Here is a 24,059-nt window from a genome sequence, read left to right as displayed (position 1 = left end):
ATGGTGTGACAGACCTCTCCTGCTGCGCCCGCTGCTCCTCTCAGCAGTGTATTTCATCAGCCTGTTCTGTTCCCCGCTCTGGCTCTGGTGAATTCTCTCACCCTCCCGCGCTTCTGACTGCACCCAATGTTTGTATAAATAAATAAATAAATCTTTTAAAAAAAAGGAAAGAAAGAAAGAAACTTAATTTTGGGGCCTCCCTGGTGGCGCAGGCGGTTTAGTGCTGCACTGTGAGGCTGTCTGCGGCGTCTGCAGCGTGGGTTCGATCCCCACTGGCCGGCGAGAATCCCACATGGCACAGCAGACCTCTCCTGCCTCGCCTGCTTCTCCCCTCAGCAGTGTACTTCATTAGTCTGCCTGTTCTGTTCCCTGCTCTGTCTCTGGTGAATCTTCTCACCCTCCCGCGCATTTGGCCTGTACCCCAGTTCTTGTATAAATAAATCAATCTTTAAAAAAAAAACTTAATTTTGGTTACTCAATCAGGAATGGAGCTGGAATCAGAATTCTAAACTCCATTCTCTCTCTACACTTACTTCAACATCTGGTTCACAGACATCTAAAACCTGAAGTGTCTATCACATGTGCCATTAACTGACAGACTTCTTATTCCATTCTTGGGAAGGTAAATGTTAAACCCAAGGCTAGGATATTTCCATTTGCCCTTGATCAATTCTATTTTTATAAAACAATAAATTATATATGTCATTCTAGTCTATTGAAATCTTGGGGGATCTGGCCCTTCCACTCAGTATATTAGTTATTTCCCAGCTCATTCACCATGTATGGTCAGTATTATTTTCATTCTCATCCTTAAGACAGAATCCTTAAACAGGGCCTCCCTGGTGGCACAAGAGGTTAAGCTCTGCACTATGAAATCTGCAGCCACTGCAGCACAAGTTCGATCCTGAGCTGGCCAGGGAGCTACCCACATGGCACAGCAGACATCTCCTGTTACGCCTATTGCTCCCCTCAGAAGTGTATTTCAGTTAGTCAGTCTGCCTATTCTGTTCCCCACTCTGTCTCTGGTGAATCCTCTCTCACACCTCCCGCATCTCTGGCTGGCGCCCAAGCTCCTGTATGCATAAATAAATAAATCTTTAAAAAAAAAAACTTTATTTACCAAAAAAAAAAAAAGAATCCTTAACCAGAATGTGACCTTGGGGAAGATATTGGAGAACCCTTTCTCCAATCTGATTTAACCATTAGCTTTCTGGAAACAGTTGTTCAACTAGTTTTGTTTCTTAATTAGACCAGATATTCCAGTCTGGCCTGTATTTCTCTAACTTAAGCATAAGAATATCACCAACAACTGTGTCATATGCCTCACTAAAAGTCCAGATTCATTAAATCTACAGCTTTCTCTGACTAGTGAGTTTAACACAAAGGAAATATTCACAACCATTCCTAATCCAGTGTTCTTCATCTACTAATTCAGTGTTCTAATCTGTATTATTCCGCCTAAAATATAATGGGAAGAAAACCAGTCAAATAAGTACCTTGAAGTGGGGACTATGATTCACAGTAACTATAGTGCTCATAAGTCAGTAAGAGACAAAGGAGTAGATGAAAAGCTGAGAGCTTGAAAAATGATAGGCATTTAAAACTCTGAGCAAGGTAGTTTGCTATCTACAAAAATTGCAATGAGTAAAAAAATAGTGTTGTTAGAGAGAAGACTTACAAGAATCAGGGCTCCTGAGAGAAATGGTTGATTCCAGGTTTGAGGCAGAATATATAGGATGTGTCTTAATGTGCTACCCAAGACTAACAATGGGGTCATGTCAAAAAGATACAGGAAGCTGTATAAAAAGTCCCCTCTGGTCTAAAATGAAGCAATCTATGTATCAAAAAAGAATAATGATGGCAATTAAATGATGGGATCAAAACACTTCAAATAGAAAAACCAATGCATTCATAATATTAAAAAGAAAACCCTCATGAGTTACCACTAGAGGTTGCTAGGACACCAACTCATTATTCTGAAAATTGATGAATAATGAATAAAAAGGAAAAAATAAAGTAAAAACTACTAGAATCTTTCTCTCCTCCCCCATGCAAAAGAAAAGAAAGCGGAGAGCTTTAAACTTTCAATGAGAAGACAGTTATTAGGTGAACAGATATGTGGGGTAGCCTGGTAGTCCAGGGAATAGGTTTGGGTAGGAAGGTGAAGAGTTGATCTTGGGCCTCCATGGCAAGGCCTCAACTTGGGGAAGGGAGGGAAGGAGACAAGAATCAGTTTTATAAGTCTCTGGAGCAAAGGCAACAGAACATGGAGATTACGGATTTGAATCAGAGAATAAAAATCTGAACAGATTTAAATACACAGACATGTACATTATTGTAGATATCCATTCTAGCACCCCCACTGCCAAAAAGGTGCCCTTAAAACAACCCTACCATGTGTGAAACAATTTTCAGAGTCAGTGTTGGAGTCTCTCTGCATTCATCACTAAAATGAGTCACAAATTAAGAAGCTTCAACAATGCATATACACATTATCTGACACATTACACTAACATGACTGTACTAATGTCATCAGAAAAAAGGGGCTCTGCTTCCCTGAGTCACTGGATCAATATTTTCATAAAAGTAGCACTCTTCTCCCCTGCCCCAAGACTCCCTAAACATACATCATCATGAGTGTCTCTTCCTTTGGTAATACCAGGAGCTGGTTAAAATAAAGAACTTAACTCAGTACAAATATTTTCCAATATATGACATCTGATGTACTCTCCATATGAAAGTCAGTCTATGGTGGACAGTTTTTCTCTCGTATCAGACTGGTAACCACACAGCAAGTGTTCCAGTGTACACCGATTCCAAAAGGCATGTGAGGATGACAGCAGAGGTGCTGAAGGAGAAGTAATGTCTACATACTCAAAAAGAACCTGGGATCTCCTAACAGTAGAACGTGACAGTTTAAGTACCATTTTAATATAGAATACAGTTAAAACAATGACATGGTTGGATGATATGCAAGGACAGGCACATTATCTCTCCCCCACCCTGCTCTCATTAAATAAGAAGTGAGGATGGTATAATTTCTTGTCAGCAGCAATGAACAACTAGCTCACAGCAAACATAAGGCACATGAGAATATTCACGTACATGTATGTACATTCTCAGTGGTCAAGACTTCAAGACTAGCACCAGTGGGTACAAGTCTTTTTTCTACACAGACTCATATCATATGCACATGTTTAGGGATTAAATGACCACTAGAATGGTGTTTACTTTTTTCTTTTACTGTAGAGCAGTTACTAATAATCTGCAATTAAATACATCTATGATTAAACGTATCAGACATTTAGTAAGCTATCAGCTCCGTGAAAAGTAACATCAGGTTGCTGTAGCCATCATGCTGAGGGCACATGCTGAGAAAGGTCATGAAAGGAGAATTTGCCAACAGCGAAACAGAGAAATGAGGTTTAGAGTCTCTCTTGCCAATTGCAAGTCAGGATTCTAATTTTACTATGTTAAGAAAAATATTTGAGTATTCTACTTTGCAACCATACAAAGAGCAAAAGCATTTCAAGAAATGCCCAGTAAGCAGAATTAAAAAAAAAAAAAAAAAGTGCAAACAAACCCCATCGCCAGTTTTGAATAGTGCTTTGGCAATCAAATGCTTCTCTTCTCCTCCCAAATACCCTCAAAAACTTTGTCTTCAATGATGAATAATCTCTTCATCAATATTAATGGTTTCTTTTCCCTTTGCAGGTTCAGGTAGGGAATAATGTCTGGTTCACCTGTTCTTACAGCTTAGAACATAATAAATGTTCGCTATATAAATTATATATTTAAACTTACAAGATCAGAAAAATAAGCCTTTGCTACAAACTCCCCACCTGCAGAAGATGGGAGACTTGAAGACTCCAGAGTTAAGTAGGGCTATGATTAGGATGTGAGTATTCCCACTTCACCATTTCATGGTAAGGCTTCTGAGAAGGAGCTATTAAAGCTTGGCCACAGGAATTGTTTGGGCAGCTCTTTACCAAAACAAATGAAGGATAACCTGACTATTTTTCCTTTCCTAGGACTCAACCTCCAGCTCATACTTACAGCGCCCCCCCCCCCCCGCCATTCTACCAATCACAGAACTATAGGGAACTCTTAACGGAAAAGCCACAAATTTTGCAGGGACCCACTTACTACTATGTTCACTAGCCCTGGAACAGAGTATTAATTAGCACACTGAATGTTGTAGGAGAAAGCGCAGCAGCTAGTCTCATAGGTTGTACAGCGTTTTCAAGGCTAGATTGTTCCCTATTCGGTGGAGGCATTCCCAGTAGTCTTTTCTACTAGGAATATAAACAGCACCTGATACAGGTTCATCCCAGAATCCTCTCCTTCCTGATCTTCCTAAATCTGCTACTTTTTTTTTTTTTAAAAGATTTATTTATTTATGCATACAAGAGCTGGGGTACAGGCCAGAGGTGCGGTGGTGAGGGGATTCACCAGAGACAGAGTGGGGAACAAAACAGGCAGTAAATCCTACTCTTTAACACTCTTAGATTTCAAGGTATGTTAGCCATGTGCTGGCTAGACAGAGGTTTTCTTATTTAATTCCTGCAGCCATCCTCTGAGATGGGTGTTACTGCCCCCTGCTGTACATATAAGGAAACTGAGGCTCACAGGGGTCAAGTGACTTGGCCAAGTGAACAGTCAGGCCACTGAGGTTCTTTCCCCAGCACCAGGAACCCTGTAGCGAAGCAAGGGATGCAGTCAAGTTTTTATGAGCCATCTGGGCAGCAGGAAGGAGCCTTTCCATAGTGGCCAAGGGAAGCCTTGGAAGCAGCAGCAGGTTTTGGTTTTGCTGGTTTTGTTTTAATGGCTAAAAATCCTATAGAAATACTGATTGGCCCCATGGACAACCCACTGAGGCTCCCCGGCCATTTGACTCCTGACCTTCCATGCTTCTCATCCTAATTAATGCAAGGTCCTTGGATCGCAGTGTGAGCATCAAGACCCTCATAGAGTTAGCAATGACCTTTACATCTATCAGGCTTTTCAAAATATGTAAAACAGCTGTGCATCAGGAAAGCCCCCACACTCTCAACCTTGAAATACGAGTAGATGTGTTTTTCCTAATTATAGTGTTTTTACCAAGTCTTTAGGACATGACTTTTTACTTACAAAAAGTATTTTAGGAGCAATCTGTTTTTCAATTGCCAAGTAAACCACTGAGGCATGCAAATGATTCTAACAAATAGACTGATTTTTTTTTTTTTTTTTGCTTAAAAAGAAACCCTAGTAAAGGGGGGGGGTACAGAGAAAAGAGAATGATCTGAAAAAATTTAGGGGGGAGGGCGAGTGTTTGGCTTCCATACTGGTGCCTCTGATACCCTTTTGTTCTCTCACCTCATTGTATTAAGGATGCTAAATCAAACATGATTGCAGCAATGTTAGTGTGTGAAAATGACAAAAGCAATGGGCTAAAATCCCAACCTCATCTTGAACCCTGAAGACTTTTATGGCTTTTCCTTCCCTAGGCCCTCCCCCTAAAGCACATTAAAGAGCACATTGTTCAAAAGGGTCATGGTAGGTTTCATACCCCATTTTAATACAATGTAAATGGTAACTGACCTTCTAAATTCAGTTAGTAATACTTTTAATTTTGTGGAAAATGCCCAACAGACGAATTGGTCCCTTGGTTTAAATATGAATGCAGAATTATATCAGAGAGGCAAAAACAATGGTCTCACAAAGGCACTGTTTGTGATGGTTATATTAGATTTTCTTTTTATATATCACTTTCCACAGAAAGGGATACAGGTTAGAAAAGGGTTAAATATGCAAATGCTCTTGTGAAGTGTCTAAGTACTCTCTTGAGCCTCAAACCTGCCCAGATGAATATGTCAGATTTCAAGAAGATAAAATAAACTTGGGGCTCATTTCAAATGCAGGTCCTCCCCCCACCCCTTATTCCAGTTGTATATTCCAAGTTACATTATGAACCATTAGTTGGCTTTTGCATCTAGTCCTGGAAGATTTCAAACTGGGAGAAGGATATTAGAGGCTCTTTATGATTCCATTTTCCACAGTTGTGACCATCAGTTGTCACCAATTCTTTGGGGGTTTAGTGAAAGAGGAGACAATGAGTCCATTACTCTTTCCAACTACCACAAAGAATTTGCATCATAAAAGTACCTACTGAATTACTGTCTTGGTCCTCTGGCAAAGAGTACAGTAAAACAGGAATGCTACAGTTGGGCTTGGAAAACAGGAATTCAACAATGAAAATCTGGGCTGGAGTAAAAGAACAACAAACTTGGTAGTATTTTTTAAATCAGAATTTTATTTCCAGAATTGATCACTTATCGCTTCTCGGCCTTTTGGCTAAGATCAAGTGCAGAACTGCTCACTTTCCGAAATTCAGGCATCTCTGTCTAACACTCATATGTAACATTTAATGCACATAATATGCATTAAGATGTGCTACGATATCACACCTTATGTGCATTTTTTAAAGACCCATGACTTTTGTAGCTTTCTTGGCTACAAGCTGCTTTAAACAATCTCAAAATAATATACTAGGAGCATCTGTTTAGTTCAGTTGAAGTTTCAAGAGCCAATACCAGCTGTTGGGGGAGGGATTTCACACATGTGTTACTTGAATCTTAAGCAAATTTTGGTTTTTTCATGCCTCCCACACCAATAGAGTAAAGCAAACGTTAGAAAAGAAACAAAGGAGGAAAGAAAGAGTAAAGAAAGAAAGATTACTCAATGCTTTGATGCATGTGACCAAAAGCAAAATGATTACCCTCTCCAATTCAATACAGTATTAGCATGAGGACAAAAGACATTTAAAAATCAATTTGGAGTTATTTCTAGTAGGTCAGCCTGATCCTATCAAGTAGAGGAATGAGAATATTCCCAAAATTAAAAGGGCACTCCTAAACATTTTCCCCCTTAAGCAGCAATCTAATTTTCATAGGGAATTCATCTGCGGTATTGTTTTGGTCTTAGGTGTCTGTCCTGCCAGGCAGGGGCCATGCACAAGGGCTGCATCTATCTTGAAGTGTGCACAATGGCCTCTCTTGCGGAGTTCTCTCTGTTATTGATCCTTACAGATGCTCCAAGGCCCTTCCCCCACCTTTCTCCAAATCCCAACCCCCCATTCTGAAAGATAGCTTAAGAAATAAGACTTCCTGCCTAGCGACTGGCAGGGCTGAAAGACCAGATTGTATGACTCCACAGATCAGGCCTGCCACAGTGAAAGCTTGAATAGAGTTAACCCTCTGTGAACTAAAACAAAACATTTGTATGCCCAGCTGTGACAAAGGTTAATTTAAATGGACAAGGGCCCAATATCCAAAGCTAGGCAATGCATTTTTACAGTAGCATTTTTACTAATCTCTTTCATAAGCAGTTTGATTTTGCTTTTTAGGTTTCCAAACACCTACTTCAGTGGGGATGATTCATTTTGCCTTACTAAAATTTTGTAATGAAGACTCCGGTAAAAAATTTTAAATTCATTTCCTTGTTTGTTTTGAAAGTTCTTGCTTTATACTGTATGTTATTTTCTGCTAACTAGTTAAAAATTCAGTTTCAATAATTAAAGAAAAACTGAAGAACTTTCTGTTCAAACTTTTTTCTCTGTCAGAACAGGAGGACAGCATATCACTAAGAGATTCAAGCTGACGGAAAAAATTCTACTCTTTCAGCGCTCTCCCTTCCAAACTCTTGTAACCACTGCCCCGGTATCTCTAGCCTGCCCTACCCCTAAACTTCTATTTTAATGGGTCCAGAGCAAGTCTCCTTACACTATTCCTTTTCTGGAAAAGGTAGTATATCCAGACAAATTTAACAAAGAATTTCTGTGCAAACTGGAGGAAGGAGAGGAAGCAAGATGAAAATAACAGGTCTTCCATGTAATTGATAATTTTTATAAATGATGTTTCCACTAATTTATAATAAAAACCAAAGAGGTGATTCTGGTTTATAAGGTGCTGCTAAGAACATATACGTGAGTATTACCGTAAAGTGTTACTATGGGAAAAAATGTTATTGTGGGGGGAGGGGGCTATTTCCCTAGTCGGTTCATCCTCAGAGTGAGAATGAAACAGCAAAAGGGCTGAGGAAGCTTTTCCAGGACTGGGTTAATGCCATTCCTAGAAATTTACCAGCTGCCTCAAAGAATCGGAAGCTCTTCTGGCTATCCCTAAGCAATGTTTAAGTAGAAGAAACCAAACTCTTGGCAAACTCTTAGAGTCCACAAAAACCTTGCAAACAAATAGAGCAAATCATGAACACATATTCATCACCTAGCTGTTTCGTTAAGATTTACAGGTCTTTTCTGGCACAAATAATAAAGTTGTGAAGCACAGGGGCTTCTCGCCCAAGTGGGAGCCTATGTCCAAATACATGAATTGAAATACCAACCGGTTCCTTTTTATGAAAAAGTGAGGGAGGAAGAGAGGGGTGAGGGAGAATTTAGCAATTTTTAAATACCACCCATTTGGAAAGAAATTAGCAGTGGCTTAGTCTTAGACTCAAAAACGTAAAGTATATAAGCTCTTCCAAAAGGAACGAAGCTGCTTTATCAATGGTCTCATGACCCCCTACTATCTACAATTAACAGTACTAAATAAGGCTTTAGCAGATGGTAAACTGGATTAAGGAATTAAATCTGTCAAGAGGCAACGTAAATAGAATAATTTTTTGAATGTAAACTTTACCTAAAGGCTGTGATAAGAAATGAAATTTAAGATACTTTTCAAGTCACTACTAAATTTAAATTCATATTTTCTTTCTAGTTTTCTGCTTTCTCTTAAAAACACCAACCACAACAATCAATTCACTACACTTTTCCCTCATTTTTCTCATCCAAAATATTTAGTCAGTTGCTAGGTACTGAAAACTTATTGAACTTAATAGAATAGCAAAGCTAAGACACAGAAAAGGAGTGGACTACGTCTCCTCTCTAAAGGCTATTTGCTCTAAACCGCGAAAGAAAATTTCTAAACCAGTTCCCTTACCTTCCCATGTCTCCATTTCATGCTTCTCGGAGTCTGTTGAGAAGTTCTATTGCAGCCATGAAGAAACAGAGATTATAGGACAAGCCCAGCTTGATGATCACCCTTCCGACACTTGGCCAATATCTCTCTCTTAGCTGGTCTAAGACAGTCATCCTCACAGGTCAGTTTACAAGCCAGTCATGTGATTACAAAGTTCAGGCGCTAAGGTCACAACGTGTATGGAGTTCGTTTATTACCAAAGGTTATCTGAGTGGAACTGATAGACATTTTCTTCAGTTAACACCACCACCTAGCATGCCTCTCAAAAAACTATTTGGAAACATTAAATGGGGAATATTCCTCCAGTCTTCTTTAAACCGAGATCCCAAAATTAAAAGGCAGCATTTTACAAGGACTTAGTTTTCGTTTAATTTAAAGGGGTCCTAGTGCGCGGTTGGTTTTCTCCCCTTCTTCCTTTTAAGAATTGTTCTATACTTATCCTTCTACCCTCTAGATAATAAAATTTAGAGTTAACACCTTTGGTATGAAGAGAGGCAAAACAAAAAATCCTGTGTTATGCATATGTTAGGGGGGTAGGAACAGGAGCCCCTGCTTTTTGTCATTATAATAAACAATGACAAGGCAAATTCTTCTGAGAAAATTAAAACTTGGAGCTCAGAGTTATTTGTGGGGTTTACTTTAACTCTGGTGTTTAATTTCCATGCTCTGGTTTATATACACTGATTTGAAAGAATGTGGAAAAAGGAAACTAGGTATGCAAAATGTTTTTAGAAAGCTAAGGTTAGAATTTTCATCCCCCACTCCAGTCAAAAGATTATATCTTTAAGCTTCTTGCTTCATTCCTCTACAACTTCTAACATCTTAAGCAATCCCCTATACCTCTCTGATTTGTGAGCCAACCCAGGAACACACAGCAGAGTGCATCAGACTGGGTATTCATATATCGGCTCAAACCTTGCCACTGAGATGCAGAGGCAAATCTGAGTAATATGCTAATGACACATGATGTCAAACATTCAGCCATCCTTTAGGATATCAGAACACAAGGCAAGTTCCACTGAGGTGGGATGGTCAAAGAGAGACTAATTCCTGGGATAAATGCTTTTTAACTGTGCAAAGTGTTTCATCCTATGAAATCTCCTGTTCTCTCTAGCCTAGTCTTGGGAGTAAATTAGAGGCAAGGAACATTTACAACAGTATTCTAGGGGGGAAAAAAAAAAAGAGAGATCCCTTTTGAGGTGGGAGTAGAATCTGTCACTTGGCAGTCATATAGTTGAATGGCAAATATTACTACTATTGCTAAAGGGCTTTTCCAACCAATAGAACACTTTAGGATCATCTTACAAGTTAAGGCCTCAAGAGAAAGTGACCAGTGATTCAGAGGAAGAGAAAAGGCTATAATTTGCCTAAAAGTAAATGTTTTGCCTCTGACATCACATACCTCACTCCAACACAAATACATTAACCAGCTTTCCCACCTCTACTCCCACTCATACAAGAGATTAATATTTTCTTCTACATCCCTGTGGAACTTAATGTAGCTCTTATAATTTTACTAAAATTACTATAAAAAGAATGAGGGGGGAGAGAAAACTGAGTAAGGGGAAAATCCACCAGCAAAAAGTCACTACTAAATTTAAATTTCAGTTGGTAATACTCAATCAAAAGTGCTTCTTTGAAGCATACAGGTTTATTTGAACTCAACACCTGCCCACAACAGAGAATACAGAGCAAAACACTCTGCTTACTGCACTAACTTTCAGAGGAAGAAAGAAATGAAGACTTATTATTTCAGCTACTAGGATCAAGACTGAAGCAGAGTCCTTGGTTCTTAAGGATGGATCTTAGTAATAATCCTTGATGTACCCATAAACCTGAGAACAATTAACACAGTTTATAAATGTGTAAGTCTTATCTTTGGATGTAAGTCATATTTCTTCAGCATCCTCAGTCCCACAGGTCTTTTGAGAGCCCTTTAATAGATGCTACTGGTAGGAAGGGGAGAGTATGAACATGCACATCACTGACCTTGTGAATACAAAGACAAACTTTAAATCTTTTTCTTTAAAAGATTTATTTATTTATTTATACAAGAACCGGGGTACAGTCAGAAGTGCAGGAGGGTGAGAGGATTCACCAGAGCCAGAACGAGGAACAGTACAGGTAGACCGATGAAATACACTGCTGAGGGGAGCAGCGGGCACGGCAGGAGAGGTCTGCCGCGCCATGTGGGACCCTCGCCAGCGGCCAGGGATCAAACCGGTGCTGCAGAGGCTGCGGGCAGCTTCGCAGCCCAGCGCTCAACCACTGTGCCACCAGGGGAGGCCCGACAAACTTTAAATCTTAATTAGCGTTCCCAGTTATTATTAAAAACAACTGTAGAGAAGAAAAATCATTTTAAAGGATTAGAAGGATTTTTGGAATTTCAGTGGGAATAAGAAAATAGAAAATTAAAAACCAGGAATACTTGCCACTTGCTAGTATTTGTAATGTATAAAAAGTAGATGAAATTCCACATCCAGTCAACATCCTACAGCATTTGCATACCTGCATCTAATAGAATTCAAGGGTTGAGTGTAAATTATGAGAGGCAAAGCCTTCCTTAACTATGCAAGAGAATGATTTCATTTTCATTTCAAGAATGGGGAAACTAAGGACAATTTTAGGAAGAGGTAGGAGTTATCACTCAATTGAAAAGAAAACCAAATATAATAGTCCCTCATTTCTTACATTAAACCATGTCTTGGACAGGAAAAAAAACAAAAACAAAAACAAAGTCTCTTTTAAGATATTACTATTCACATCATTTTCCAGTTGTTATTTCAATTGCAGCTTTCAAAGATGACTGCAGATTTTGAAATTGAAGAGGTACATCAAAATGTAATGTTTAATCCTTCAATGTATAACGAAAGATAACAATCCTGGTGGCCACATCAGCACTGGAATCATTTCAGCCTTATTTCTTTTTAAGAAGTTTCAATGATCGCCTAATGCAAAGTGATAACCATATGACCATTCTGATGGAAAGGCACTTGTGTTAGGAAACCCCTACTCATTTTAGAAAACCAGAAATATGCAGAGAATGCTTTAAATTCCTTCTCAATGCTGCAAACCACAAAAGAACAACAACAAAAAACAAGTACCCAAGATTGCTGTTCTCATCTGTGAGATCCTTGGTACAGACATTCCCTATAGCAAGGGAAGAGTTTACTTCAACTAAAAAGAAATAATGGTCAAAATCAAACAAAGTCTGTGTTAGTTGAGACTAACAGCAAACTTCTTCAGTACAGAAAAGAATAAAAACACTTAGATATGACTTCCAGTCTTGCCTTCAGTTCAGCAAAAAACAGAAACAAAAACCAAAAAACTCAGAGTTGGAAATTAGAAATATTCCAGCAGTTGGTTTTTTCTCTATGAACCTAAGTTGAATATCTCCTATCAGCAAGGCACTAGGCTGAGGTCACAGAAATGATTATTGTATGATCCTTGCCCTTGAGGTGCATACCATCTGCTGACCTCTCCAGATTCATTTTGCACCACCCCACACTAACTCACTTGTAATACAAACACACTAAGCAGATAAATAAGAATATGACGTTATGAGTGCTGTAAGAGAGGTTGGCACTAAGTGCTAAGGAACCACAGATGAAGCAACAATTCATTAGATTGGAATGGAGAGGACATTACATTTGAGCTGAACCTCGAAGTGCCACAGTTAGACAGGCAGAAAAGGTATTTCAGTACCTGAAGGAATACATAGAACTGGGGAAATCTCAAAAGACGTTTTAGTGCTTATGCTAGAGAGTTAGGACTTAATTCCATGTGCAGAAGAAATGGTTGGCAATGGAAGAAAACGCTACAAGATGTGAGTTAAGTTTTCTATGTATCAGCCAAATGCAATGTATGCATCTTATTTGGATCCTGATTTGAACAAATCAACCAAAACAGTTTCTGAGACAATCAAGGACATTGAAATATAGGTAAGGTACTCAATCTCCCACCTACAAATTGATGACCTGGGAAAAGTTGACCCTCTCTACGGCCCTCCCTCTGCTTACAATCTCCATTTCACCCGTCAAGATTTTTATGTGACTCTTTAAAATATCACCATCAAGAACAAATTAATATGAATAAATCAATTCCTTTTGAATGCAAAGAAAGAGAACCAAGTATATAGTACATGAACATCCATACATCTGCCTGACCTAGGGGTGGGGGGGAAGTCAGAAGATACAAGAGGATTCTGCCTACAAGCTCAGTTCTGTGCAAGAAAGGACTCTGGACAAAAGCCTACAAGATAAAACCTCCAGTAACTGTGGCATGACCTCACTGTGCCCAGTTGATAGGTCCCAGGCACCTATAGTATAAAGGTCCATACTCCCAAGGCCCTTGACAATCCAGCCGCTGGTTGATCTCTTCACTCCCCATAAGCATCCATCGCTCTAATCTTATCAACCCACCTGTATGAAAGTATGCTAAACTATTCTGTTTGCCGGGAATAATTCTTCTCTCACCACTTCTTGACAGTTCCCATTACCAATTACTCATTTTTCTGGACTCAATTTTAATGAAGCATCGCCTCCAATGTCAGTATTCTGACTCCAGTCTTCCAGGTCCTGACACAGTCACATCATACCCTGCTTCTATTCTTAAATGCTGCCTGGATTCTTAAAATAATACTGTGATAATATGTATCACTTATTTTTATTTTAAGTTCTATCTTCCTTCTTAGTTTGACTTCACCCCAAAGAGTCAAGGCTTGGTAATACTAGGGTCCAGTCTCAGGTTTAGCATATAGCAGGCATTCACAATATGCTAAAGTAATTCGAAGGTCCCTGGTGTGGGTGGGTGGTATGAGGTTCTCTTATCAAACTAACAGTGATTTCAGTCTTCTTCATTTTCACATTTTCTAACTTTTTCACCTTAGCTCAGAGGTGGTCCCCCTCTTCCAAACACACTCAGTTCAGACTCCCTTATGTGTCAGACTCTTTGTTTTATATGCACTCTCTGATTAGTGAGGCTACCTGATATTGAATCTTTCAATAATGAAGACACAGCACCAGATTTGCTGAGTACCTGTATTAGTGTGCAATCGTATGATAAAATGTGTGTGTATATATGTCTATATATCTCTATCTACACAGTTTCCACTAGATTCTAAGCTATATGAAGGCAGGGACTGTGCCCTCTACTCCTTTCACCATTGTATCCCCAGTGCCTGCTGAAAAGCAGGTGCTCTAGGGGTATTTGCTGACTAGAGGAAGAAAGGAAAGGAATTGTTTCACAAAGCAGGAACACGAAGGAAGGAAATGCCTTCAGGAATACAAATATTCACAAAAAGGTTGCCCTAGGCCATTCCTGTAGAGCCAAAACCAGTTTACCAAGCCTGAATTCCAACTCCTGTAAATCTTACCTATATACAGAACTCATTTCTAATTGAGGGAATGGTGTAATAAATCTGAAAACCAACAGGACCGGTTAAAAACCAGCCAACTGACCATCCTACCTGCAACTAACCCTGTCCTTCCTACTCTATTAGTAAATGAATTTGATGTTCTAAGAACAGACACGTAGAAAAGACTGGCTTAACAATCTTACTTTGAGGCAGAACCTGGTTTTCAGCTGGCAAAGGGACTGATTTTTATCAAGCAAGAGATAACATACATAATCCCAATCTGAGTTAACTACACATAGCAAATATCCTGGGTCCTATCCTGGCTCCCAGAGGCACGGATTGCTCTCCTGAGCCTCACATCTTGATATCCAACTGCCTCTGGGACATTTCCAGCTAGAGGTAGCTATCATGAGCACCTCACACACGTCAAGACATGCTCTTGTAAAACCTATTCTCCACTTTCTGGTCTCAGTGAATGGATTTAACCACCCCAATGAAAACTTTGGACCCTTTTGTTAATTCCTTTCCCCCCCTTGACCTCACCCACATTTAACTGGTCATCATTCTTGTCTTTCCCATACCCTCAAAAACTGCCAAATTAAGGTAACCAAAAATTGCTTACTTTCTAATAACCAAAACGAAACAGTAATTACCATTAACTGAAACACAAATATTTAAATCCACGAGTTAATAGTGACCGTGAGAAAAAATAACTTGTCACCATTGATCAATGCTAGGGAACCAACAACAGTATTTTGAAAACTATTAAATAAAGGGAAAAAAATCAAGTATCCCACCTTTCATAGATGACCTATACCACAGAGTAATAAAGAACTCTGAAAAAACTTATCTTTATAGAAGCATCCTATCAAAATTAATACAGAAATTAAAATATTACTATGAAATAATGATCTTAGATGTTGATCAGAACAGCTGTTACCATAAGAGAATCATGTATGTAAACCCTCCCCCCCAGTATTTTTTTTTTTTTTTAAAAGACTTACTTATTTGCACATAAAAGAACTGGGGTGGAGGCTAGAGGTGGGAGGGGGCAGTGGGTGGTGGTGAGAGGATTCACCAGAGACCAGAGTGGGGAAAAGAACAGGCAGTCTGATTGAAATACACTGCTGAGGGGAGCAGCCGGAGAGACAGGAGAGGTCTGCCTCGCCATGTGGGATTCTCGCCGGTTGGCCGGGATCAAAACCCACACTGCAGAGGCTGTGGACAGCTTCACAGTGCAGCGCTCCAAGGAGGCCCTGGGGTGATTACTCTTTGATAGCAATAAGGGATAGCAAGTAAAGCTATGTAAGTTATGCAGCTATTACAAAGATTGAGGTGTCTAATATACATACTGGCATGTAAAAAAGTCTGAAATATATTGCTAATGAAAAATCAATCAGTTTGATCTCTTTTGTGAAAATAAGTATACTGAAAGTACATAAAATTTACAAATTTTACTTCTGCCTCTGGCCAAGAAGGACTAATGGGGGCCAGTTTTGGCCTCCTCACTGGGGAAACTATGGAATTTGAAATAGCACTGTTTAATAGTGAAAATAACAATTATTAAGTATTAGACCTCAGGCTTTGCGGCAAAGAAAAGTGATTTCTGAGAGAGGGGGAACAAATCAAGTCAGTGTGAATGCCCACCTAACTGCCGAGTTTCCAGGTGAGAGCACAGGAAGGGGCACCCACTTAGAGGGTTAGTATCTGGAAATGGTTTCTTGGATGGTCAAGTTGACTGAAGTTAACAAGGAGAGGCTAACGGAGAAAAGGTTACATGGAGAGAGCATGACCTAGATATACAGAGTATTCTCTTGAGCCTTCAGCTGACTATAGATGAGTGTATGTGGAGAAACTACCCAAGGCTGGGGAAAGAAAAGAACGGTGGAAAATTACTTTGGGGGTTCACACAGGGCCAGAAATCGTACTTGATTTCACCAACCAAAGGGAAAAACTTTCAAGATTAGAGAATTTATTTCCCATATTGCCTGATCACATACTGCCAATACAAGGTCCTCAGATGTTCTCCTGAAAACACTGATTGGTCTCTCAGATAAGCACTTGCCACATTCAATCCATAAAGGATAGAATCTAGGACAAGTGGTAATGGCTGGCTTGTGGAATGAAAGATGAAGTCAACAGGAGACAAGAGAGGCAAGTACAACAGGTTGAGGGAGTAGATCCTAATCAAAACAGAGAGAGAATCCACACTATAAGCAGAACTCTCCTTTGAGTATTAGCTTAGCACAAAAATGATCATAAAGACAACAATAGGGCCTCCCCAGTGGCACAGCGGTTGAGCGCTGGGTTGCGAAGCTGCTCGCAGAGTCTGCAGCACCGGTTCGATCCTCGGCTGTTCCCCGGCCACTGGGCAAGGGTCCCACATGGCTCGCAGACCTCTCCTGCTGCCCGCTGCTCCCCTCAGCAGTGTACTTCGGTCCTTCTGCCCGCTCTGCTCCCCGCTCTGGCTCTGGTGAATTCTCTCACCCTCCCGCACTTCTGACTGTACCCAGTGCTTGTATAAATAAATAAATAAATCTTAAAAAAAAAAAAAAAAGACAACAATAGTATATTCTCTCTTTTTTTTTTAAAAGATTTATTTATTTATTTATACCAGAACTGAGGTACAGGCCAGATGTGTGGGAAGGTGAGAGGATTTACCAGAGACAGAGCAGGGAACAGAACAGGCAGACTGATGAAATAAACTGCTGAGGGGAGCAGCAGGCATGACAGGAGAGGTCTGCTGCTCCATGTGGGACCCTCGCTGGCCGGCCGGGATTGAACTGGTGCTGCAGAGGCTGCAGACAGCTTCACAGCGTGCGCTCAACCACCTGCACCTCTCCAGCTTGGGTTCATTTGAACCCAAGGGGAGGCCCTCTCCCCTTCTTTTTGATTTTGAGGCCTCTACAACTCTGCCCAGGATGACCTCATTTGCCATGCCTTCCTTGCAAGAGACATTCAAAGGCATTAAGGAATCCTTTTAGCCTATTCCTGGAAAACACCTCTTTATAATCTTACTTGCCCTTTTAGTCCTAATGATGTAAATATGGATTCAAAGTCAGGGTAAGCCTTTTTAATGATATTTACTCAGTCCTGGTAAAGTTCATTTTTCACACAAATAAGATGGTTGGATTCCACGGAACATCTCTGTTCAGGTCAAATGAACCCAAGCTGGAGAGCTAAGATCCCTTATGGTGTAACATGGAGAATTCTCAGATTGATGCAATATGAAAAGATATTGCTAAACTTCCAGGTTAAGACACTGCATAGAATGCAGTTATGTTACCGTAAAGATCTTACTGAAAAGAGAAATTAAACAAAAAAGGTATAGGATGCTTTATATAGTAGGTGTTTCATTACAAGAATCACAATGATTTGAAAATAAACACTCAGCAAAGTAATGACAAGATAAACTTCTGGAGACAACTGGGGTGGGCATATAGTTGGGGATCTGGGGTGGGAACAAGGTACAGAACTGGAGGTGAAATCTGGTCTATAAAGACCCATCCAGTTCCTTTAAAATTCTACATGTATCTATGGTAAATTATATAAAATTCAGACAATGGAAACTAAAAGGCAACACAATATTTATTTCAACTTCAACCTTTCAATTCTTTCCATTTCTCCACAAAGCACCTAATACTTGGTGAAACAATATTTTATTCCCAAGAGGATGCAGAACTGTAAACAGATACTGAGTCACAAATTTTATTTTTTAAAGAAATGAACATGGAGGGCCTCCCCTAGTAGCGCAGTGGTTGAGCGCTGGGCTGCAAGGCTGCCCGCAGCCTCTGCAGCGCAGGTTCGTTCCCCCGCAGCCAGCAAGGGTCCCACAAAAAAACAAACAAACAAACAAACAAACAAAAACTATATTCCACACTGCTATATGATTTACAGGAAAGTTGTTGAGAATAGATCTTGGGGTTTTCATCACAAGGAAGAATGTTTTTCCCTTTTTACACAGTACAGGAGAAGATAAGTGTTAGCTGAACTATTATGGTAATAATTTCAAATTACGTATAAATCAAGCCATCTCGCGATATACCTTAAACTTAAACAGTGATGTCTGTTGATAGTTTACCAATAAAACTGGAAAAATAAACATTAAGAGAGAAATGACCAAAAGAAGAATGCTTCTCAGTCAATATTCAAATGTTCTTAGAATTCAGATAACTAAACAGCAGTTAAAAGACAGCTCCCATGGCTGCCAGTTGGTATGCTCTACCTGGTTTTTATTTGGGGATAAATATTTTCATTTTATGTTGTCTTTTACATGCCACTTTTAGCATCTGTAAAGCATAGGTTGCTGAACAACTAGGTTTTAAAGTTTTGCCACTATAAATATCATTACAATGAAAGTCTCTGTACTAGTGCTGAATTATTTTCATAGAAAAAAGTCTTAGGAATGGTTCATGAAGTTGGAGATTACAGGAAGTTTTATGACTCTGGCTCCATATAGCCATGTCAGTGCCCTGGTAATAGAGCCACTCAAACTGCCGTGAGTGTGCTACACTCACCAGCAGAGGGCAGCACCCCCCAGACTAACAGGGCTTCGCAGATGAAGACAACAAGCACAGTGAAAGGAGATGAATGAGGCAGTACAGAGACAAAGGCAAAATTCACAGGGCAGTGTTACCCATGTTCCCAAGCACTGTAGGCCCCAGCTCCTGCAGGACAACTGGGGATCATCCACAGCTAGATGGAAATTTTACCTCCCCTTAAATGGGTATATATGTGGCTATACTGGCCACAGTAACCATGTCAAGACTTTACCAACCTGGTTTCTGCCAGTAACAGAGATGACTGGAGTCCTAATTGTAGAGAGACTAAAAAAAGGGTTCATTAGGCCCTTAGCTTCACTTGGCAGTTTTGTTCAAGAATGAAAAGGGCAAGCACACCTATCAGTGTCCAAGTTGTCTCCTCTCTTTTTGGCTTCACTTTAAACTGAGTCAGGGACGGGCCTCCCCGGTGGCGCAGCGGTAGAGCGCTGGGTTGCGAAGCTGCCCGCGGCCTCTGCGGTGCCGGTTCGATCCCTGGCTGCTCCCCAGCCCCCCGAGGAGGGTTCCGCATGGCGCGCAGACCTCTCCTGCCGCCCGCTGCTCCCCTCAGCAGTGTACTTCGGTCCTTCTGCCTGCTCTGCTCCCAGCTCTGGCTCTGGTGAATTCTCTCACCCTCCCGCGCTTCTGACTGTACCCAGTGCATGTATAAACAAAACAAATAAATAAATAAAACATGCCTCTATTAAAAAAAAAAAAAAGCTTAGTAGGATTCAAAAAAAAAAAATAAACTGAGTCAGGGACAAGACAGGTAGTAGGTAGGTAGTAATGAGGGAAATTAATAGGGAGTAGGTAGTAATGAGGGAAAAGGTAATTTAGCAGGTCAGAGTAGGTCAGGGTACAGATCTAAGAAAATGAAACAACTACAGCTGAAATACTTCAGTGTTGTGTGTGTTTTCTTTTTTTTAAAGATTTATTTATTCATGCATACAAGAACCAGGGTACAGACCAGATGCGCAGGAGGGTGAGAGCAATCACCAGAGACAGAGCGGGGAGCAGAACAGGCAGACTGACTGAAATATACTGCTGAGGGGAACAGCGGGAGAGACAGGAGAGGTCTGCCATGCCATGAGGGATTCTTGCCGGCCAGCCGGGATTGAACCCGCACTGCAGAGGCTGCGGACAGCTTCACAGCGCTGCGGTCAACCACCTGCGCCACCAGGTGAGGCCCCTGAGTGTTCATTTTAGATCATCAACCAAATGAGTTGCTGTACATAAATCTGAATTAAATTTTGGGCTATTTCAATACAGCAGTTCTTTTTTTTTTTTTTTTTTAAAGATTTTTATTTATTTGTTTGTTTATACAAGCACTGGGTACAGTCAGAAGCGCGGGAGGGTGAGAGAATTCACCAGAGCCAGAGTGGGGAGCAGAGAGGGCAGAAGGACCGAAGGACACTGCTGAGGGGAGCAGCGGGCGGCAGGAGAGGTCTGCGCGCCATGTGGGACCCTCCTCTGGTGGCCGGGGAGCAGCCGGGGATTGAACCGGCGCCGCAGGGGCCGTGGGCAGCTTCGCAACCCAGCGCTCAACCGCTGCGCCACCGGGGAGGCCCCAATACAGCAGTTCTTGAGAGCCTAGATACATACCAAATCTCTATCAAAAGGCTGGAAACTATTGGTATTTTACATGCTATTTGTCACATTCCCTCGTGATATGTTAACTTCTCTTTTGTACATTTATATGCTTGATATCACAGCCCACATTACTGATAAAATAACACAGCATTGATGAGAGTAGGAAAATATGTTGGGGAGGAAAACAGGGAGGGGTTGTTTAGCACCTATGGGTAGGGAGGGAGGGATTTAATAGCATCAAAATCCAACTATACAAACCCTTTCACTTGGAAATTCCACTTCTAGGATTTTATGCTATAAAAATCATGCCGCAAGGGGCCTCCCTGGTGGTACAAGGGGTTAAGTCTCAGCACTGTGAAGTTATCACCAGCCACTATAGCACGAGTTCCATCCCTGGCCAGGGAGCTGACCCACGTGGTGCAGCAGACCTCTTCTGTCTCCCTGCTGCGCCCCTCAGCAGTATATTTCAGTAGATCAGCCTGTTCTGCTGCTCCCCCACTGTCTCTGATGAATCCTCTCTTCCTCCAGCGCAGCCCCCTCCCCCCACCCCCTGGCCCCGACCTCTGGCCTACACCCCAGCTCTTGTAAGCATAAATAAAATAAATCTTAAAAAAAAATATAACGCAGGCCTCCCTGGTGGCGCAAGGGGTTAAGACGAAACCTATGAAGCTATCAGCAGCCACTGCAGCATGAGTTTGATCCCCGGCCAGGAAGCAACCCACATGGCACAGCAGACCTCTCCTGACTCGCCCGCTGCTCCCCTCAGCAGTGTATTTCAGTACATCTGCCTGTTCTGTTCTCTGCTCTGTCTCTGATGAATCCTCTCACATCCCATACCTCTGGCTTGTACCCCAGTTCTTGTATGCATAAATAAATCTTTAAAAAAAAAATGCCACAAGTAAAGTAATAGACCAGAATATCTGCTTCAGTCATATTCATAATAGAGAAGAAATAAAGGCAACCTCACATCCACTAACAAAAACTGGATTAAACAAATCTGGGCATAAACATTCACGCAACCTTAGAAATAACTAGACAGATCTATGAATCCTACCATGGAACCACATCTAAGACAAATTATATATAAAATAAACAAGCCACAGAATAAAATAAGTAAAAAATTCTTGCTTTTTTTTTTAAACTGCTGTTTTAGAAAGTCTGCATAGAGCAGACTGCCCAATTTTAAATTTTGGTTCTGCCATTTACAACTGTGTGGCTTTATAGTTAATTTTCAAACTTCAATTTCCTCATACCAAAAAAAGGGGACAAAAACAGTATCACCCTCAAAGGATTATTTCATAAATATATGGCATAACTAGATATGTACTTTTAAGGCAGCACAGTGTCTGGCATATAGCAAATGGTTAGAACACTCAGAAGATGATGAAAATTATTATTACTACCATCACCAGTTCTGGAAAGAGTAAGTGAATGGATAGACAAAGCACCACATCTTATACAGCAGAATACTATTCAGTAACAGAACTACTCATAAATGCTATGACATGGATAAATTTCAAAACTATATGCTAAGAAGCAAGACACAGGGAACACATAATATATTCCACTTACATGCAGTGTCCAGAAAAGGCAAATCTGGGAAGAGTAAATGAATGGAGACACAAAACACGCAGCGTATTATACAATGGTAAATGGTAAATTTACTAAACATAACCTAATTGTATAATCAGAGTGAATTATATAAGTAAAATGTGCCTCAGCAAAGTAGGGGGAGAAAAGATATCTTTATAAACCATTATTTTATGTTCATATCTAATACTTTGCTCCTTGCCAAAGGAGTTTCATTTGATTTTTGAGAATCTTCAAGGTATTGTGTAAAGTAGACAGAAAAAGGATCATGCCCTTTGAAGAGATATGGAAAATGATGCTTAGTGAAACTATGTAATTAGATCATAGTCACCTCCAGCAAGTAAAGTGGACAAGCCCAACTCTAAAACATAACTGAAGGGGCCTCCCTGGTGGCACAGCGGGGTTAAAGTCTCAGCATTATCAAGCATATTGCCAGCCACTGTGACATGAATTCGATCCCTGGCCAGGGAGCTGACCCACACGGCGCAGCAGACCTCTCCTGTCTCGCCCTCTGCTCCCCTCAGCAGTGTATTTCAGTAGATTCACCTGTTCTGCTCCCTACTCTGTCAATGGTGAATCCTCTGACCTCCCCCCACACCTCTAGCCTACACGCCAGTTCTTGTAGCATAAATACAAATGAAACTTAAAAAAACACAAACGTAATTGAATCAATGTATGTGGCAATAAAATTATACCTCAAGAAGGTAAAGGCTATCAGGTAAAAGTCATGAACTACAACAAATAGGATTTTGGAATTCTGGGCAGACCGAGAAAAGTACTGGAAAACTTACAAAAAAGCAGGAAACTGAGCTCACCTCTGAACCCTGAGGCCTCAGAGAGATACAGATCCTAACCCTTGCTTGTAAAAGTGGGTTTAATTCTTCACACGATTTTAGGGATAGAGAAATGGAACTTGGGAAACAGTTCATCAGCTCATGATTGTTGGGGTACCTTGGGAGACACGCACAGTATTGTAAGTACAAAATCACAACTGAGGGTCTATGAGCCCAGCCTGACCAGGCAGAGGACACACCCAAAGATACAGAAACACGACCACCTCTGCTGTGCGCCAGACAGAAACACGACCACCTCTGCTGTGCGCCAGACAAGCAGGCTGTCTCTGTAAGGGTGGCAGGGCTCCCTCTGACCCTCCCGCCAGCCAGGCTTCTGGGGAGAGTGGCATGGCAAGAACGGGAAGAGAATAAATCAAGGAAAGGTAAAGATATAATGGCAGGTTATTAGGGTTTGCTCTTTGGTCAGTTCTGAGTTGTTAGAGGGTTTCCTTGTGGGAGATGCAGTTGGGGGTGAGAGCCAGTTCAAACAAGCCAAGCTCTAGGGAGGAAAGGGGATTCCCTGCAGATGACCAGAGCAATAATGTATACCTTGTCAGTCCCATTTTGAAGAATCATAATACTAGGTATTAATTTCCTCTTATTAAGTAAAGAAGATCTGGTTTGAGCTATACTAGCCCTACCTCTGTACTATGGGGACTTGAGGAAAAAAACATTTCTCTCTGCGTAGACCAGAGAGTTGAAGACATATCTAACTCCCCACTGAGTTTGGGGTGGCAGGGCTCCCTCTGACCCTCCTGCCAGCCATGCTTCTGCGGAGAGTGGCATGACATGAAAGGGAAGAGAATAAATCGAGGAAATGTAAAGATACAATGACAGGTTATTAGGGTTTGTATTATTATAATGGCAGGTTATTAGGGCTTGTATTTATGCATACAAGAACTGGGGTGTAGGCTAGAAGTGTGGGAGGTGGTCAGAGGATTCACCATTGACAAGACTAGACAACTGAAGCCTCCCTCTACCCTACATACGTACCTTCCCCTTCCCACAGCTTTTCTTCCACCCTTATTGGCCCTAACTCTGTGTCTGCCACCAGTGCTTAAAGTTTTATGTGTATCACCTCACAAAATATCCTAAGAAGTCTGGAAGTAAGCGTAGGATTCAAGAATTTTAGAAACAA

General features: G+C 40.9%; 1 protein-coding gene and 1 pseudogene across 16 annotated transcripts in view; one reads left to right on the top strand and one right to left on the bottom strand.

Annotated features, from left to right (window-relative positions):
* The window catches only part of NR6A1 (nuclear receptor subfamily 6 group A member 1), a 254,728-nt gene that overhangs the window by 35,536 nt on the left and 195,133 nt on the right, over positions 1-24,059 (bottom strand). The window contains exon 1 of one of the 16 annotated variants that reach the window (XM_037492389.2): positions 8,976-9,346. The exons of the other annotated variants lie outside the window; for them this stretch is intronic. Coding sequence (XP_037348286.1) covers positions 8,976-8,991 — 16 coding nt within the window. The 5' untranslated portion in view covers positions 8,992-9,346. Of the gene's footprint in view, positions 1-8,975; positions 9,347-24,059 lie in introns of those variants that run through there. 16 annotated transcript variants of the gene reach the window in all.
* LOC119233224 (U2 spliceosomal RNA) lies at positions 6,314-6,463 on the top strand (annotated as a pseudogene).

The sequence above is a fragment of the Talpa occidentalis genome, unplaced genomic scaffold (genome assembly GCF_014898055.3).
Source record: "Talpa occidentalis isolate TD23 unplaced genomic scaffold, MPIMG_talOcc4v2.1 talOcc4.7, whole genome shotgun sequence".
Classification (NCBI taxonomy): Eukaryota; Metazoa; Chordata; class Mammalia; order Eulipotyphla; family Talpidae; genus Talpa; species Talpa occidentalis.
Note: the sequence above shows the minus strand (reverse complement) of the source record. Positions and strands in the feature narration are given on the sequence as shown.